A 19,433-nucleotide genomic window follows, 5' to 3' on the forward strand; every position below is an offset into this window, starting at 1 on the left:
AGAGAGAGGGGAGGTGATTACAGAGAGAGAGGCTGGAGGTGATTACAGAGAGAGGCTGCAGGTGATTACAGAGAGAGGCTGGAGGTGATTACAGAGAGAGAGGTTGGAGGTGATTACCGAGAGAGACTGGAGGTGATTACAGCGAGAGGTTGGAGGTGATTACAGAGAGAGACTGGAGGTGATTACAGAGAGAGACTGGAGGTGATTACAGAGAGAGAGACTGGAGGTGATTACAGAGAGAGAGACTGGAGGTAATTACAGAGAGAGAGAGACTGTAGGTGATTACAGAGAGAGAGGCTGGAGGTAATTACAGAGAGAGAGAGACTGGAGGTGATTACAGAGAGAGTTTGGAGGTGATTACAGAGAGAGAGACTGGAGGTGATTACAGAGAGAGAGGTTGGAGGTGATTACAGAGAGAGAGACTGGAAGTGATTGCAGTGAGAGAGGCTGGAGGTGATTACAGAGAGAGAGAGACTGGAGGTGATAAGAGGGAGAGGCTGTAGGTGATTACAGAGAGAGAGACTGGAGGTGATTACAGAGAGAGAGCGACTGGAGGTGATTACAGCGAGAGACTGGAGGTGATTACAGAGAGAGACTGGAGTTGATTACAGCGAGAGACTGGAGGTGATTACAGAGAGAGACTGGAGGTGGTTACAGCGAGAGAGGCTGGAGGTGATTCCAGAGAGAGAGACTGGAGTTGATTACAGCGAGAGACTGGAGTTGATTACAGCGAGAGACTGGAGTTGATTACAGCGAGAGACTGGAGGTGATTACAGAGAGAGAGACTGGAGTTGATTACAGCGAGAGACTGGAGGTGATTACAGCGAGAGACTGTAGGTGATTACAGAGAGAGATGTAGGAGGTGATTACAGAGAGAGAGGTTGGAGGTGATTACAGAGAGAGAGGCTGGAGGTGATTACAGCGAGAGACTGGAGGTGATTACAGAGAGAGACTGGAGGTGATTACAGAGAGAGACTGGAGGTGATTACAGAGAGAGACGTGAGGTGATTACAGGGAGAGAGCCTGGAGGTGATGACAGAGAGAGAGGTTGGAGGTGATTACAGAGAGAGACGGGAGGTGATTACAGAGAGAGAGAGACTGGAGGTGATTACAGTGAGAGACTGGAGGTGATTACAGCGAGAGAGGCTGGAGGTGATTCCAGAGAGAGAGGTTGGAGGTGATTACAGAGAGAGAGAGACTGGAGGTGATTACAGAGAGAGACTGGAGGTGATTACAGTGAGAGACTGGAGGTGATTACAGCGAGAGAGGCTGGAGGTGATTCCAGAGAGAGAGGTTGGAGGTGATTACAGAGAGAGACTGGAGGTGATTACAGAGAGAGACTGGAGGTGATTACAGTGAGAGACTGGAGGTGATTCCAGAGAGAGCGAGACTGGAGGTGATAAGAGGGAGAGGTGTTTCGGTGATTACAGAGATAGGGAGCACATGTGTCCATGGAAAGTGTTGAAAATTAGGATTGAGATGGTGGCCGAGACATTGTTGAACTGGAATCCCGTGTTGGTGTGCGAACACGGTTCTGATGTGTGTGAGCTTGGGTTTTTGAATTGACTGAAATTGAGAGTATGGAGGATGAGGGTTTGATCAGGGGAGCTTTGGGATCCGAGAGCGAGGAGTCGACAAAAGGTTTGTGTTAAATTCAGGTCAATCAGATTCCTGATCGCTTGTCCTGCCTGTTACTGGACTCAATACCAATCTCCTGCCTTCATTCCTGGGAAAGAGAAAGGAAAATATCCGGCGACCAGACCAATAAATCTCTGTCACAAACTCCTGTCAGATTCTGCCAAGGCAGAAAGTGATTCGTTAGAGGATCGATCACGGAGCATGAGAAAATACTCAAAATATACTCCTGATGGTGTATGTTCTCCACTTTAGGGGGGAATGTGAAAATGCTGCCTGATATGTCGGCAGTCTTAATAATATAATTTGGAAGTACATCGTTTCTCTGTGTGTTACTGAAGTGGTAAAGGTCGGGGGTTTGGGATGTGTTGTCGGCGAAGACTTGGTGAGTTGGTGCAGTGAATCTTGCAGATGGGACACACGGCTGTGCTTCGGTGTTGGAGGACGTGAACGTTTCATCGAAGGGGTGTCCAGGATGGTGTTGAGTGTTGTTGGAGCTGCACTCCTCCAGGCAAGTGGAGAGGATTCCCTCTCACACCCCTGACTTGGACGAAGGTCAGAACACACATTTGCACAAACCCTCTGCGGCGTGCAAAACCAATCCACCTCAATTTATGAAAAAAAATGCTGCACATGATGCTGATAGCCTGAAATAAATAGCACTGTTTGGGGATCGGCCCTTGCACACTGCAGAACATGAAACAGCTGGTAATGATACATTGCCTGGTGACCGCATTGCAGAGTGTGATTGTGGGTGAAAATGGAGTGTCAGCGAGATTTTGGATTTATGGCTTGTTGAGTTTAAGAGAATTTTTGTGGTATGTGAGAAGGGGCCATTGGCCATTTTAATTATCTTTCACGCCTGTGCCTGTGTGTTGGGGTCATAAGGCCAGGAGCAAGCGGCCTGCCTGTCTTGTGGCGTGACTCACTGCAGAGAGCAGCATTGTTTTAGAAGCAGATTCCTTTCTGCTGTCCGTCGCATCAATGTTGGGGTTCTGTTTGCTTTGCTGGTTTCCGGTGAAGCAGTACCTCGTTCTTATCCTTGTTTCCAGCCTCCTGCGTCATCTTGCCCCTGCCCTATCTCCAGAACCACCTCCCACTGCTCTGGGGTCTCTGCGCTCCCCCAACCCTGGCCTCCGGCACATCCCCCTTCGCCCCAGCGTTAGCGGCCGTGCCTTCAGTTGCCTGGGGACTCACCTCTGGGATTCCCTGCCTAAACCTCTCCTCCTTTCTCCCTCACTATCCCCCTTCACCACAGAATCACGGGATTGCTGCAGTGCAGAATGAGCCCATTCGGCCCATCGTGTCTGCAGCAGCTCTCCAAATGAGCATCGTGATTCAGTGCCTGTCTTTTCCCTGTAGCCGCTGCACATTGTGTCTGTTCAAGTGACCATCTAATGCCCTCTAGAATGCCTCTCCTGTTTATGACTCTGCTGCCTCTTTGACCAATCGTTTGTGCATCTTCCCTAGCAACTCCTTAGTGGGATTCGGTGTCAACATTTGTGTCAAGATCACCTTCCTGCGAAGTGGAAATTCTCTCATGCTGAAGTTGCTATATAAATGCAAGCAGCGGGATTCGCCGTTCTTGAGACTAAATGTTGATGCTGGGGCAGGATTTGTGGGTGGCACAGTGGTTAGCACTGCTGTCTCACAGCGTCAGGGGCTCGGGTTCGATTCCGACCTCGGGTCGCGTCTCACTAATTTGATTGTGTTTTATGAGGAGGAGACAAAAACGATTGACGGGGGAAGGGCTGAGGATGTTGTCTACATGGACTTTAGTACAGCATTTGATAATAGCATTCTGGTGGAAAAGATTGGATCACACGGGGTCAGGGGTGAATTGGCTAGATGGATTCAGAACTGGCTTGGCCGTAGAGGACAGAGGGTAGCAGTGGAAGGGTGTTTCTCCGAATGGAGGTCTGTAACTAGTGGTGTTCCGCAGGGACCAGTACTGGGACCTCTGCTCTTTGTAATATGTATAAATGACTTGGAAGAAAATGTAGCTGGTCTGATTAGCAAGTTTGCGGATGATACTAAGATTGCAGGAGTTGCGGATAGTGATGAAGATTGTCAGAGAATACAACAGGATATAGATAGGCTGCAAAATTGGGCAGCGAAATGGCAGATGGAATTTAACCCGGACAAATGTGAGGTGATGCATTTTGGTAGATCCAATTCAGGTGGGAGCTATAAAATAAATGGCAGAACCATCAGGAGCATAGAGACACAGAGAGATCTGGGCGTGCAAGTCCACAGATCCTTAAAAGTGGCAGCACAGGTGGAAATGGTGGTAAAGAAAGCGTATGGCATGCTTGGATACAGGCGGTTGGTCTAGAAAGGACACGCGATCGGCGCAGGTTTCGAAGGCCGAAGGGCCTGTTCCTGTGCTGTATTGTTCTTTGTTCTGTGACTGTCTGTGCGGAGTCTGCACGTTCTCCCCGTGTGTGCGTGGGTTTCCTCCGGGTGCTCCGGTTTCCTCCCACAGTCCAAAGATGTGCAGGTATGAGGGATTGGCCGTGTTAAATTGCCCCTAGCTGGGGTTATGGGGATAGAGTGAGGGATTGGGCCTAGGAAGGGTGCTCTTTGAGAGGGCCAGTCGTGACTTGATGGGCCAAATGACCTCCTTCTGCACTGTAGGGTTCTAAAGGACTAGTACGACAGCAAAACTGGCGCCAAACCTGGACCCATTCAGTGACCGTGGAGGGGCTCCGGCACCACGGGAACACCATCCATTCCAATGGGAAACGGGGCCGGATTCGCCGGGTTCGGGATTGACACTCGGGAGGCTGACAAGCTGCAGCCGCCACACACATTACACTCCCCACACACACTCATCCGAGCCGCACACACACATTACACTCCCCACACACACTCATCCCAACCGCCACACACATTACACTCCCCACACACACTCATCCCAGCCCCACACACACATTACACCCCCCACACACACTCCTCCCAGCCGCACACACACATTACACTCCCCACACACACTCATCCCAGCCGCACACACACATTACACTCCCCACACACACTCATCCCAGCCCCACACACACATTACACTCCCCACACACACTCATCCCAGCCGCACACACACATTACACTCCCCACACACACTCATCCCAGCCACACACACACATTACACTCCCCACACACACTCATCCCAGCCACACACACACATTACACTCCCCACACACACTCATCCCAGCCGCCACACACATTACACTCCCCACACACACTCATCCCAGACACACACACACATTACACTCCCCACACACACTCATCCCAGCCGCACACACACATTACACTCCCCACACACACTCATCCCAGCCGCACACACACATTACACTCCCCACACACACTCATCCCAGCCGCACACACACATTACACTCCCCACACACACTCATCCCAGCCGCACACACACATTACACTCCCCACACACACTCATCCCAGCCGCACACACACATTACACTCTCCCCACACACTCATCCCAGCCGCACACACACATTACACTCCCCACACACACTCATCCCAGCCGTCACACACATTACACTCCCGACACACACTCACCCCAGCCGCACACACACATTACACTCCCCACACACACTCATCCCAGCCGCACACACACATTACACTCCCCACACACACTCACCCCAGCCGCACACACACATTACACTCCCCACACACACTCATCCCAGCCGCACACACACATTACACTCCCCACACACACTCATCCCAGCCGCACACACACATTACACTCCCCACACACACTCATCCCAGCCGCACACACACATTACACTCCCCACACACACTCATCCCAGCCGCACACACACATTACACTCCCCACACACACTCATCCCAGCCGCACACACACATTACACTCCCCACACACACTCATCCCAGCCGCACACACACATTACACTCCCCACACACACTCATCCCAGCCGCACACACACATTACACTCCCCACACACACTCATCCCAGCCGCACACACACATTACACTCCCCACACACACTCATCCCTGCCGTGCACACACATTACACTCCCCACACACACTCATCCCAGCCGCACACACACATTACACTCCCGACACACACTCATCCCAGCCGCACACACACATTACACTCCCCACACACACTCATCCCAGCCGCACACACACATTACACTCCCCACACACACTCACCCCAGCCGCACACACACATTACACTCCCCACACACACTCATCCCAGCCGCACACACACATTACACTCCCCACACACACTCATCCCAGCCGCACACACACATTACACTCCCCACACACACTCATCTCAGCCGCACACACACATTACACTCCCCACACACACTCATCCCAGCCGCACACACACATTACACTCCCCACACACACTCATCCCAGCCGCACACACACATTACACTCCCCACACACACTCATCCCAGCCGCCACACACATTACACTCCCCACACACACTCATCCCAGCCACACATACACATTACACTCCCCACACACACTCATCCCAGCTGCACACACACATTACACTCCCCACACACACTCATCCCAGCCGCACACACATTACACTCCCCACACACACTCATCCCAGCCGCACACACACATTACACTCCCCACACACACTCATCCCAGCCTCACACACACATTACACTCCCCACACACACTCATCCCAGCCGCACACACACATTACACTCCCCACTCACACTCATCCCAGCCGCACACACACATTACACTCCCCACACACACACATTACACTCCCCACACACACTCATCCCAGACACACACACACATTACACTCCCCACACACACTCCTCCCAGACAACAGGATGGCACTGGTTGTGCTGGACCGCGCCCATGCAGCTGATGGGTTGGCTGGGGCCAGAGGGCAACGAGGGTGGTGGTCTGTGGCGACCCGTAACCCTAGGTTCACAGTGGGCAGTTAGCGGTGTGCCCAGCTGCGTGGCTGCCTTGCCGGCTGCGGCAATGGTGTTCCGTGCCCGCAAACCCTGACCCCACAGCCCACCTCCTGGCTGCCTCCCACTACTCCCCCCGGCCCTGGCAGAAGCCCCCCCCCCCGGCCAGCGACACAACTGTCAGCGCACTATGGCGATGTTGGGTCTCTTTCCGCATCCCCTCTCTCCCCCTCAGCAGTCGCCGCGCCGGTTTCACGGTTTTTAAAAACACAAGTGTCCCTCGCCGTCGGGAAGACGGAGAATCCCGGATCAGGCCCACTAAGTATGTGCCAACCGTGCTTACTGTACGTGCGGACTGGGACGCATTGTCACCGCTGTCGAGGCGACGGAGAATTGCGATTTGGCGTGAAATCGGCGCCCGCCGCGATTTCCGCGTCAAAACCGATTCTCCACCCACTCGCGATTCCCGGCTCCGCCGTCGGCTGACGGAGAATCCCGTCCGGGTTAGTTTTGTGTTTTTTCTAGTCCCCCCCCCCACCTGCCTGCAAACGTCACCCCCCCCTTCTCCCCAAACCCCTCAGAATATGAGACTTCACTCTCAACCTGCAGACCGCGACAGAGAATCACTCCTGCAGGCACACAGCTGGATCTGCAGCAGATACCCCGTTAAATCTGGGAACGCCACAGAGGTGAAATTACCCTCGTGAACATTAATTCAGGCTCTGACATCCTGCAGTCTGTTTCGTCATGTAAATATTTTTCCTTTTTGGATGCTGACTGCAGGATGTCAGTCAAACCCTCTGGTCTGTCCCACCATTGTACTGGGCTGTGGGCCCACTCCCATTGGCCCAGCCCAGTCCCATCCCCTCAATACCCTCACTTGTCAATCTCAGCCTAGAAAGTTCCAATAAACCCCCAACACCCACCGCCTCATTTTCAGGTGTAGCCCCCTTGTGGATTTACAACTGTGGCCCTTCCTTCCGTCACCCCCCCCCCCCCAATAGATCCCAGATGGGTAGCACAGTGGTTAGCACAGTTGCTTCACAGCTCCAGGGTCCCAGGTTCGATTCCCGGCTTGGGCCACTGTCTGTGCGGAGTTCTCCTCTGTGTCCGCGTGGGTTTCCTCCGGGTGCTCCAGTTTCCTCCCACTGTCCAAAGATTTGTGTTTTTGTTTTTTTCTTTATTTTTAAAATTTAGAGTACCCAATTCATTTTTCCAATTAAGGGGCAATTTAGGGTGGCCAATCCACCTACCCTGCACATCTTTGGGTTGTGGGGGCGAAACCCACGCAGACACGGGGAGAACGTGCAGACTCCACACGGACAGTGACCCAGAGCTGGGATTGAACCTGGGACCTCGGCGCCGTGAGGCAACAGTGCTAACCCACTGCGCCACCGTGCTGCCCCCACAGTCCAAAGATGTGCAGGTTAGGTGGATTGGCCGTGATAAATTGCCCTTAGTGTCCAAAAAGATTAGGTGGGGTTACGGGGATAGGGTGGAGGTGTGGGAATAGGGTGAAGGTGTGGGCTTAAGTAGGGTGCTCTTTTCAATGGCTGGTGCAGACTCGATGGGCCGAATGGCCTCCTTCTGCACTGTAAATTCCATGATTCTTTCTGACATGCGGTGCCAGAGCACCGAGCTTTGTATGATTGTAATATGAACTCTGCTCTTTATGAATAAAACCAAATATTCTATTATCTTGTTGGATGGATCTTGTATCCACTTGCTCGCTTTAAATTATTTGAGTGGTCATTTATCGTGGGTTTTTTTTGCCTTCAAGATTTGGTGAGTCATGTGTCGAAGTGAGAGAGTTTTCTCTTTCCAGAACAACATGTCCTGTTTCGTACAGGCCAGTGGCTTTCATGCTGTTCCCTCACAAGGGCAGCCAAAAAAGCGAGGGGCGTATCCAAGCCAAGTAGAAACCAACGGCAGACAATTCAAATGATTATCTTCGTACTGGAGTTCAAACCCATGTCCCAAGGTTGGCGTTGCTGGGCACCACGCACAGTGCTGCCTTTGGTTTGGGCGTTGGTCTCAGTCATACTGCTCGGGTTCTGCTCGAATCTCTCAAATTCTCTCCTTAAACCTCTTCTGCCTCTTTCCCCTCTTTTAAAGAGCTCCTCAAAGCTCACCTATTTGACCAAACCTTTACCCACTCGCCTGGGTACATCCCTATGTGGCTGGATGAAAACCTCTGTTTGATAAACACTCTTGTGAAGCACCTCGGGCTGTTGAAGGTGCCGTATAAATGGGAGTGCTCTTTTCAATCCTGCTGTAGTTTACCGCAATGTCTTCTCTTTCTTTGTCAATGTCTGTTTATGGTTTTACGGCCAAATGAGATTTCTAGGGATGGTGGCCAGGCAGACATCATCCCTGGGAGCTTCAGTTTGATGTAAACCGGTAATAAGCTGCTCACGCTCAACGCTCGCAGATCAAAATCGCACTGTTCCTGGACACATCAGCCACAGCCAACCCTGAGCCAGGACACCCTCCCATCTGTGCCTTTGCTCAAGGCATTCCATCACATTGAAAACTGCTTCACTGAATATAAGCCAAAGGATTCAATTTTACACTTGAGTAATACCTTTAGAATTGAACAATACGACCATATGGACTGGTACAGAACCTATGTACAAATATTGAGGGGAAGCATATTTGAAGCAAATATGCAATTTGCGGTTACAAAAAACATTTAACGAAAAGAGTAACCAACAGCTTGTAATCATTTTCATATTTTTCTCTAAACTTTTAAGTTGTTATAATTGCCAGTAAAATGGTATTAATACATCAACTTGACAATGTCCTCCCCATTAAACAATTAATTCATTGGATTTCTGGGATCAATTTTAAAATCAGGAAACCCTTTTGTTTTTTTGATACCAGCAATATGTGTCCATAATTGGATCAGTATAAGGTTCTGACACTGTGTTTTAGGTGTTTTAACTCATTCATATTTATGTTCCATCTGGAAACATTTTGGGGAAGAAATTCATTGGCCTCTGAGGCCGCCAATCAGTGCCTCGAACCTTGCTCCGCCATCCAATAAGATCGCGGCTGACTTTCGACTTGAACTCCACCTTCCTGCACGAGATAGAATCCCTTCATTCCCCGAGTGTCCAGATTGAACATGCTCAACAGCTGCCCCTCCGTAGCTCTGTGAAGTGGAGAATTCCAAAGATGGGAGTGAATTCCTGATGGAGCTTATGGGCAAAATTCTCCGTAATCGGCACGATGTCCGCTGACCGGCGCCAAAAACGGCGCGAATCAGTCCGACATCGCGCCGCCCCAAAGGTGCGGAATCCTCCACATCTTGACCGGCCGAGCCCTCACCCTGAGGGGCTAGGCCCGTGCCGGACTGATTTCCGCCCCGCCAGCTGGCGGGAAAGGCCTTTGGTGCCCCGCCAGCTAGCGCGGAAATGACATTGCCGGGCGGCGCATGCGCGGGAGTGTCAGCGGCCGCTCACGGCATCCCCGTGCGTGCGCTGTGGAGGGAGTCTCTTCCGCCTCCGCCATGGTGGAGACCGTGGCGAAAGCGGAAGGAAAAGAGTGCCCCCACGGCACAGGCCCGCCCGCGGATCGGTGGGCCCTGATCGCGGGCCAGGTCACCGTGGGGGCACCCCCCGGGGCCAGATCGCCCCGCGCCCCCCCCCAGGACCCCGGAGCCTGCCTGCGCCGCCTTGTCCCGCCAGTAAGAGAGGTGGTTTCATCCACGCCGGCGGGACAGGCATTCTAGCAGCGGGACTTCGGCCCATCTGGGCCGGAGAATCGCCGGTGGAGGGGGGGGGGGGGGGGGTGGGGGGCTGGGGGGGGGGCCCGCCAACCGGCGCGGCACGATTCCCGCCCCGCCGAATATCCGGTGCCGGAGAATTCGGCAACTGGCGGGGGCGGGATTCATGCCAGCCCCCGGCGATTCTCCGACCCGGCGGGGGGTCGGAGAATCTCGCCCATATATGTCTCTGGGATTTATGTCACCTGCCACACCCTGGTCACTGGGAGAAAATTAATGCCAGGACGTTTGCCTTGTCGGCCTGGTTTAGGCCCCAACCCAGTGAATGTGCCGAAATGCGCAAAGTCGCTCATCTCGCCTCATTGGCCTGCGGTGTTTCGCTGGCACCAATCATGCCCAAAGGGGGCTGCACGCCAATCAGGAAGAGGATCAGATTGGGCACATGGGAAACCGACATCGTGTCTACTGTTAACTCAAGCTCTCCTGAATCCACCTTCACAAATGTTTTTTGTCACCAGTCCCATTGATTTAACTGATGATAACAGACCGGCGTCATGATGGGGCGCGACGCTGCGGATCAAGAGCAAATATTGGAAAAGGACTGAAATAGCGGTTCATCTACCGCCCCCCCCCCCCCCCACCCCAATTTAAATCGACACCTATTCCAAGTGGGCATCCTCCATGTCAACAGGACACCCTAACCAATATGGTGCTCCACTCCGCACCCCCCCAGTCCCAGCTCAGAATGTGCATCCTCCAAATGAAATCCTTCCGCCCCCAATAATAATAATCTTTACCAGTGTCACAAGTCGGCTTACATTAACATTGCAATGAAGTTACTGTGAAAAGCCCCTAGTCGCCACACTCCGGCGCCTGTTCGGGTACACCGAGGGAGAATTCAGAATGTCCAATTCACCTCACAAGCACGTCTTTCGTGACGTGAGGTTCGTTGGGGTTACGGGGATAGAGGGGAGGTGTGGGCATAGGGTGGAGGTGTGGGCCTGGGTAGGGCTTCTCTTTTCAAGGGCTGCTGCAGATTCGATGGGCCGAATGGCCTCCTTCTGCATTGTAGATTTGATGATTCTATGACTTGTGGGAGGGAACAAAGGAACCCGGAGCACCCACCGGAGGGAACCCACTCAGACACGGGGAGAACGTGCAGACTCCGCACAGACAGCGACCCAAGCTGGGCCACTGCTCAATCCTATTCCCAGGTTTCCTGTTTTACCATTTTATTTAAGTAAAATAGCTTCTCACATAATTACAGCAATGAATCATCAGAAATGTAATTTAAGGGTGGCAGACAGGTATTGTGATTCGGTTTGAATGATTATTTTTGCAGGACAAAGGAATGCAAGGAGTTGTTAAAAACAAATTATCCTTAAGATTATGGATGAGGTAATAGAAGCCTAACGCACAGCAAAAGAACTAAAGCTTTGATCAATCTAATCCTGGTCCGAGAAAATCAAGGAATTGTCTAAATCACTCCAGATGTAGAAACCCTGACTGCACCCAACAAAATCCGTCAAAGAATTGTTTTGTCGAAGATTGTTAAAAGTGTCAAATGTTAATTTTCCTTTTTTGGTGGGATAAGGGGGAGAAATGTTCTGGAAAGGTTCCAAGTTACTTTTCCTGTTCTAAACTATCGCAGTCGAGTGATGTAAACTCATCAACTAACTGCGAAATCTGACCAGAAGCCCAGGATCGACCAACACGTCGACAGGATCAACTGAATATCATCCAACGTAAAGTCTTGCTGCACAGGAAACCATTCAGCCCATCCTCATGCGCTGTCCTTTTGAAAGAATTATTCAATTAGCCCCGCACTGATTTCTCCAGTGATCTGATTTTTTCGTATTTGAAAATAACTATCCAATTCCACTTTCAAAGTTGTTATTGGATTTCTTTCCTCTGTGATGTCAGGCAGCACAGTTCCCAAATAAGACCACAAGATACAGGAGCAGAATTAGGCCACTCGGCCCATCGAGTCTGCTCCGCCATTCAATCACGGCTGATATTTTCTCATCCCCATTCTCCTGCCTTCTCCCCATAACCCCTGATCCCCTTATTGATCAAGAACCTATCTCTCTCTGTCTTAAAGACACTCAGTGATTTGGCCTCCACAGCCTTCTGCGGCAAAGAGTTCCACAGATTCACCACCCTCTGGCTGAAGAAATTCCTCCTCATCCCGGTTTTAAAGGATCGTCCCTTCAGTCTGAGGCTGTGCCCTCGGGTTCTAGTTTTTTCTACAAGTGGAAACATCCTCTCTGCGTCCACTCTATCCAGGCCCCGTAGTATCCTACAAGTCTGAATAAGAGCCCCCCTCATCCTTCTAAACGCCAACGAGTACAGACCCAGAGTCCTCAACCGCTCCTCGTTTTGCTGTCTTCAAAGCATGAGGTGCAAGACCTTATCCTCTGGTTCAGAAGGTCTGGGAATTGAATCCTAATCTGGACACCCTCTTGAGTTCCAGCTTGGAAGTCTGGGCTGGTATCCAGTGAGATACTCACGTCTGGCAGGTGTGGGTCCCTTTGTCCTCATCATACGTGATGTGGGAGCTCATAAACCTTTCTGCTGTACAGGACGAGTCCACCCTCGGGTAAAGAATGTCACGGAAATGAGTATTCATATTTCGACCCGTCAGATTGTTTCTTTTTTTAACAAATTTAGAGTGTCCAATTCTTTTTTCCTTATTAAGGGGCAATTCAGCGTGGCCAATCCATCTACCCCGCACATCTTTTTGGGTTGTGGGGTGGAAACCCACACCTCCACCCGGGGAGACTCTTCGTGATCTTGTAAACCTTTATCTTTTTCATAGAATTTACAGCGCAGAAGGAGGCCATTCGGCCCATCGAGTCTGCACCGGCCCTTGGAAAGAGCACCCTACCCAAGGCCACACCTCCATCTAATTCCCATAACCCAGGAACCCCAACCCACCTTTTGGACACTAAGGACAATTTAGCATGGCCAATCCACCTAACCTGCACATCTTTGGACTGTGGGAGGAAACCGGAGCACCCGGAGGAAACCCACGCAGACACGGGGAGAACATGCAGACTCTGCACAGACAGTGACCCAAGCCAGGAATCGAACCTGGGACCCTGGGAGGTGTGAAGCAACTGTGCTAACCACTGTGCTTCTGTGCCGCCCACAAATGTTAATTCCCATTGCTCTCTGGGGGAGAAGCGTGTGCATGAATGCTAACTCGGGGCCATTTGTTCTTTGCTGTGAATTAATATTTGCCCCAACATGTGTTGGGATTTGTGATTGGAGTTTGCTGGAAGAGACACAGCGAACTAACTGACTGTTTTGTAGGTTTTCAGGTGTTGGAATCAGCATCACATTATTGGCCCTTGGACGCAGTGGTCGGACTCAACGAGCTGTGCGACGTGAACGGAAGTCAAACAGGTCATGCCAATAGCTGTAAAATAAGCATGTGCGTACCGGTTAGTGATGATGTCGGTTCTTGCTGCATTTTAGAATGCTCCTTACAATTGCTGCAAAGCTCAAAAATATTAGTGCAAGGCAGTTGGGGGGGGGGGGGGGTTGAACCTTTACATCGATTTAATTTCAAGCACGGATTTATTTCCAGAATTGAAATGCAGAGGAGTTATGTTAAACTTGTATTGAACTTTGCTGGGACCACACTTGGTGTCTGGGAACTGTTCTGATCTCCATGTTAAACAAAGGAGATAGAGGCACTGGAGCAGGGGAAACTAAAAAATATTTACAAGGATGATACAAGAACTGAAACGTTTAATCTACCAAGAACATGGTGAGTGCTGGCATGGAGCACTTCAGCTGAATGGCCTGTGGCACTCTGTACATTCTATGTAATGTTTTCCAATGTCTTGCTGCTGAAATTCCTGTTCCTGCTCAATAGATGTTACCACATTCTCCAGACATTGTCATGTATTGATCTAATGCCATGAAGCTTTGCACGTTTTAATGTATTTGTCATTTTGTTTCTCTTCCAGTGTTGTGTTGTGGATGTTGTAAGCACCATGACTTGATGGGCTGTCTCATTGTTTACCATCTCACAGACACTTTGCTTTTATCTCTTTAGTGCTCAGAATCCACAATTTCACTGTGCTTCCCTCCTATAACTCTACCTCTGTCTACACCATTGATTCTGCCTTCTCTAATCTGTCAACAATTGTAGGTGAGAATATGCGGCTTTGTTTTTTGTGGTAAAACAGCAAGGCAAAGTTAATCTTCAATTTTGTAACTTGACGCCTGTGAATAATGTTGAGGGCCCTGGCTATAAACGCATCACTGATCAGTTAGAACCTAATTAGGAGTGAAAGATTCATTTCCGTCACAGCATTTGAACATTGCATTTTTCTCTTTTTCAACTGTCTGCTCATTTTTGCTGAAATCCTCAATTAAAAATAATAAATGATCTTTATTATTGTCACAAGTAGGCTTACATGAAGTTACTGTGAACATCCCCTAGTTGCCACATCCTGGCGCCTGTTCGGGTACACAGAGGGAGAATTCAGAATGTCCAATTCACCTAACAAGCACGTCTTTCGGGACTTGTGGGAGGAAACCGGAGCACCCGGAGGAAACCCACGCAGACACGGGGAGAACGTGCAAACTCCGCACAGACAGTGACCCACAGCCGGGAATCGAACCTGGGACCCTGGCGCTGTGAAGCCTCCGTGCCAACCGCTGTGCTACCATGCCTCACTTAGAGAGGGATCAGTTTCATAATTATGTCTCAGGCATATCGGCATCAGGAAGTCTTATAGTGCAGTGCATAGCGTAGCGTCTCTATCTCTGAACCACAAGCTCCGTCTTCAAGTCCCATTCCAGACCCTCCGCGCTAACAATATCCGTCTCCGGGCTACCTAGGAGGCAAAGGTCAAGACGTCAGCCTCTCTCACCCCCTGGGCTCCCGGATCTTCCGACAGTCCGAAAATTGCCACCTCCGGACTCGGCACCACCCGTGTTTTTAACACCGTGGACATGACATCTGCAAACCCCTGCCAAAATCTCCTAAGCTTCGGACATACCCAGAACATATGGACATGGTTTGCTGGCCCTCCCGCACATCTCGCACACCTGTCATGGGAGTGTAATATAGATACCCAAATAGCCAGCGGGCAAGAGGGGAGCAGAAATGTAGACAATTCACTAATAACAGACAAGAATAGAGTAATTATATTAGGACGTTTCAATTTTCCCAACATTAATTGGAATAGTCACATTGTAAAGGGTTTAGAGGGAGCAGATTTCAGGAAATGTTTTCAAAAGAGTTTTTTAAATCAACATGTTGAAGGTCCAACAAGGGATGATGCAGGGCTGGACCGAGTTCTGGGAATGAAGGTGGACAGGTGTCCGAGTAGCAGTGGGGGAGCATTTCAGTGATAGCGATCACAACACTGGGTATGTTTTAAATTTATCATGCAAAAGGAAAAAGATGGTCTGCAAAGAAAGGGTTTGGATTAGGGGAAGGCTGATTTTATTGAAATAAGGCAGGATCTGGTCAAAGTAGACTGGGAACAGCTACTTCTGGGTAAATCTACAGCAGAACAGTGAGGGGTTGTTCAAAATGGAATTGGCGAGAGTACAGGTCCTACATATTCCCTTCAGGGTGAAATGTAGGAGCAACAAGTCCAGAGAACTTTGGATGTCTAGGAATATTCAGGATCGGATAGGAAGGTACAAAGGGAGCAAATCTACAGCGATCCTCGGGGAGTATAAAAAGTGGAGGAAGGAACCCAAAACGCTATTTAGGGGAGCAAAGCGGGAGCATGATAACGAACCAGCTTAGGGAAAATATTTGGGAAAACCCCAAGATATTCGATAAGTGTATCAAGGGGGGAGGATAACCAGGGAAAGAGTCAGACCCATCAGGGACCAGGGCGGTAATCTGTGCGCTCAGCTGAGTGATATCGGTAGGTTAAATGGGTACTTAACATCTGTCTTCACTTTGGAGAAGGAGGGTGTGGGTGCAGAATTCAGACAGAGGGACTGTGAGGTTTTGAGAAGTTTGACACAGAGAGTGAGGAGATACTAGAGGTTTTAGTAGGCTTAAAAGTGGATAAATCCTCAGGTCCGGATGAGTTGTATCCCAGGATGCTATGGGAGGCAAGGGAGGAAATTGCGGGGGCTCTTGATTCAAATTTTTAATTCCTCTCTGGCCACAGGGGACATAATAATAATAATTATAATCGCTTATTGAAGTAGGCTTCAATGAAGTTCCTGTGAAAAGCCCCTAGTCGCCACATTCTGGCGCCTGTTCGGGGAGGCCGGTATGGGAATCGAACTCGCACTGCTGGCATTGTTCTACATTACAAGCCAGCTGTTTAGCCCATTGTGCTAAACCAGCGTCTCGAATTCAGTTCACATACCAGTGGATTGGAGGATGGCGAATGTGGTTCCACTTTACAAAGTGGGTAGAAGAGATAAGCCAGGAAATTACAGGCCACTGAGTCTCACATCAATGGTGGGAAACTATTAGAGAAGATTCTGAAGGACAGAATCAATCTCCACTTGGAGAGACAATGGTTGGTCACGGACTGCCAGCATGGCTTTGTCAGAGGGAGGTGATTGAAGTTTTTGAGAAGGTGACCAGGTGTGTAGATGAGGGTAGTGCAGTTGATGTAGTTTATATGGATTTCAGCAAAGCCTTTGATAAGGTCCCACGTGGGAGACTGATAAAGAAGGTGAAAGCACCTGGGATCCAGGGTGAGGTGGCTCAGTGATAGGAGACAGAGGGTGTGGTAGAAGGCAGTTTGTGTGACTGGAGGCTGGTGTCCAGTGGCGTTCCATAAGGATCAGTGCTGGGGTCCTTATAGTTTGTGATATACACAAACAATATAGAAGAAAATAATAAGTACGTTTGCAGATGACACTAAGGGCAGCACGGTAGCATTGTGGATAGCACAATTGCTTCACAGCTCCAGGGTCCCAGGTTCGATTCCGGCTTGGGTCACTGTGCGGAGTCTGCACGTTCTCCCCGTGTGTGCGTGGGTTTCCTCCGGGTGCTCCGGTTTCCTCCCACAGGCCAAAGATGTGCACGTTAGGTGGATTGGCAATGATAAATTGCCCTTAATGTCCAAATTGCCCTTGGTGTTGGGTGGAGGTGTTGAGTTTGGGTAGGGTGCTCTTTCCAAGAGCCGGTGCAGACTCAAAGGGCCGAATGGCCTCCTTCTGCACTGTAAATTCAATGATAAGCTATGATTAATCTAGGACAAAGGTTCGGCACAACATCGTGGGCCGAAGGGCCTGTTCTGTGCTGTATTTTCTATGTTCTATGTTCTATGTTGGTCGGGTGGTTGATAGTGACGAAGAAAGGTTACAGAAGAATATATACGGATTGGTCAGATAGGCAGATCAGTGGCAGATGGAATTTAACCCTGAAAAGCGTGAAGTGATGCACTTTGGAAGGAGAAACCTGACAAGGGAGCAGTCAATGAATGGCAGGACACTAGGAAGCTCAGAGGAACAGAAGGACCTTGGCATACTTGTCCACAGATGGCTGAAGGGGGCAGGACAGGTGAATAGGGCAGTTAAGGCATGCAGGCCACTTACCGTTATCCGTCGTGGCATAAATTCTAAGCGCAGGGAGGTAATGTTGGAGCTGTTGGACTTGGGTTAGGTCACAGCTGGAGTACTGTGTTCAGTTGTGGTCACCGCACTACAGGAAGGATGTGATTGCACTGGAGGGGGTGCAGAGATTCACCAGGATGTTGCCTGGGATGGAACATTCTAGCTGTGAAGAAAGGCTGGATAAGTTCAGGGATTTTTCTTTCGAGCAGAGAAGGCTGAGAGGGGACCTGATTGAGGTGTATAAGATTAGGAGAGGCATGGATAGGGTGGATAGAAAACAGCTGTTCCCCCTTGTTGAAGGGTCAATAAAAAGGGGGCATGATTTTAAGGTGAAAGGCAGGAGGTTTAGAGACGATCTGAGGAAAATCATTTTCACCCAGAGTGGGGTGGGAATCTGGAATGCACTCAGTGCCTGGGAGGGTGGTGGGAATCTGGAATGCACTCAGTGCCTGGGAGGGACGTGGGAATCTGGAATGCACTCAGTGCCAGGGAGGGTGGTGGGAATCTGGAATGCACTCACTGCCTGGGAGGGTGGTGGGAATCTGGAATGCACTCACTGCCTGGGAGGGTGGTGGGAATCTGGAATGCACTCAGTGCCTGGGAGGGTGGTGGGAATCTGGAATGCACTCAGTGCCTGGGAGGGTGGTGGGAATCTGGAATGCACTCAGTGCCTGGGAGGGACGTGGGAATCTGGAATGCACTCAGTGCCAGGGAGGGTGGTGGGAATCTGGAATGCACTCACTGCCTGGGAGGGTGGTGGGAATCTGGAATGCACTCACTGCCTGGGAGGGTGGTGGGAATCTGGAATGCACTCAGTGCCTGGGAGGGTGGTGGGAATCTGGAATGCACTCAGTGCCTGGGAGGGTGGTGGGAATCTGGAATGCACTCAGTGCCTGGGAGGGTGGTGGGAATCTCGAATGCACTCAGTGCCTGGGAGGGTGGTGGGAATCTGGAATGCACTCACTGCCTGGGAGGGTGGTTGGAATCTGGAACGCACTCGCTGTCTGGGAGGGGGGTGGGAATCTGGAACGCACTCGCTGTCTGGGAGAGGGGTGGGAATGTGGAATGCACTCACTGCCTGGGAGGGTGGTGGGAATCTGGAATGCACTCAGTGCCTGGGAGGGTGGTGGGAACCTGGAATGCACTCAGTGCCTGGGAGGGTGGTGGGAATCTGGAACGCACTCACTGCCTGGGAGGGTGCTGGGAATCTGGAATGCACTCACTGCCTGGGAGGGTGGTGGGAATCTGGAATGCACTCAGTGCCTGGGAGGGTGGTGGGAATCTGGAATGCACTCACTGCCTGGGAGGGTGGTGGGAATCTGGAATGCACTCAGTGCCTGGGAGGGTGGTGGGAATCTGGAATGCATTCAGTGCCTGGGAGGGTGGTGGGAATCTGGAATGCACTCACTGCCTTAGAGGGTGGTGGGAATCTGGATTGCACTCAGTGCCTGGGAGGGTGGTGGAAATCTGGAATGCACTCACTGCCTGGGAGGGTGGTGGGAATCTGGAATGCACTCAGTGCCTGGAAGGGTGGTGGGAATCTGGAATGCACTCAGTGCCTGGGAGGGTGGTGGGAATCTGGAATGCACTCA

The 19,433-nt window shown here is 50.8% G+C and overlaps 1 protein-coding gene across 2 annotated transcripts in view; it reads left to right on the forward strand.

Moving 5' to 3' along the window:
• adgrd1 (adhesion G protein-coupled receptor D1) overlaps positions 1–19,433 on the forward strand; it is an 850,441-nt gene that overhangs the window by 120,594 nt on the left and 710,414 nt on the right. Inside the window, exons 3-4 of one of the 2 annotated variants that reach the window (XM_072517886.1) lie at positions 13,597–13,689; positions 14,348–14,443. In XM_072517886.1, the coding sequence (XP_072373987.1) occupies positions 13,597–13,689; positions 14,348–14,443 (189 nt within the window). The remainder of the gene's footprint in view (positions 1–13,596; positions 13,690–14,347; positions 14,444–19,433) is intronic. The other variant, XM_072517956.1, reaches the window with a different exon arrangement.

Source organism: Scyliorhinus torazame, chromosome 1 (genome assembly GCF_047496885.1).
Source record: "Scyliorhinus torazame isolate Kashiwa2021f chromosome 1, sScyTor2.1, whole genome shotgun sequence".
Classification (NCBI taxonomy): Eukaryota; Metazoa; Chordata; class Chondrichthyes; order Carcharhiniformes; family Scyliorhinidae; genus Scyliorhinus; species Scyliorhinus torazame.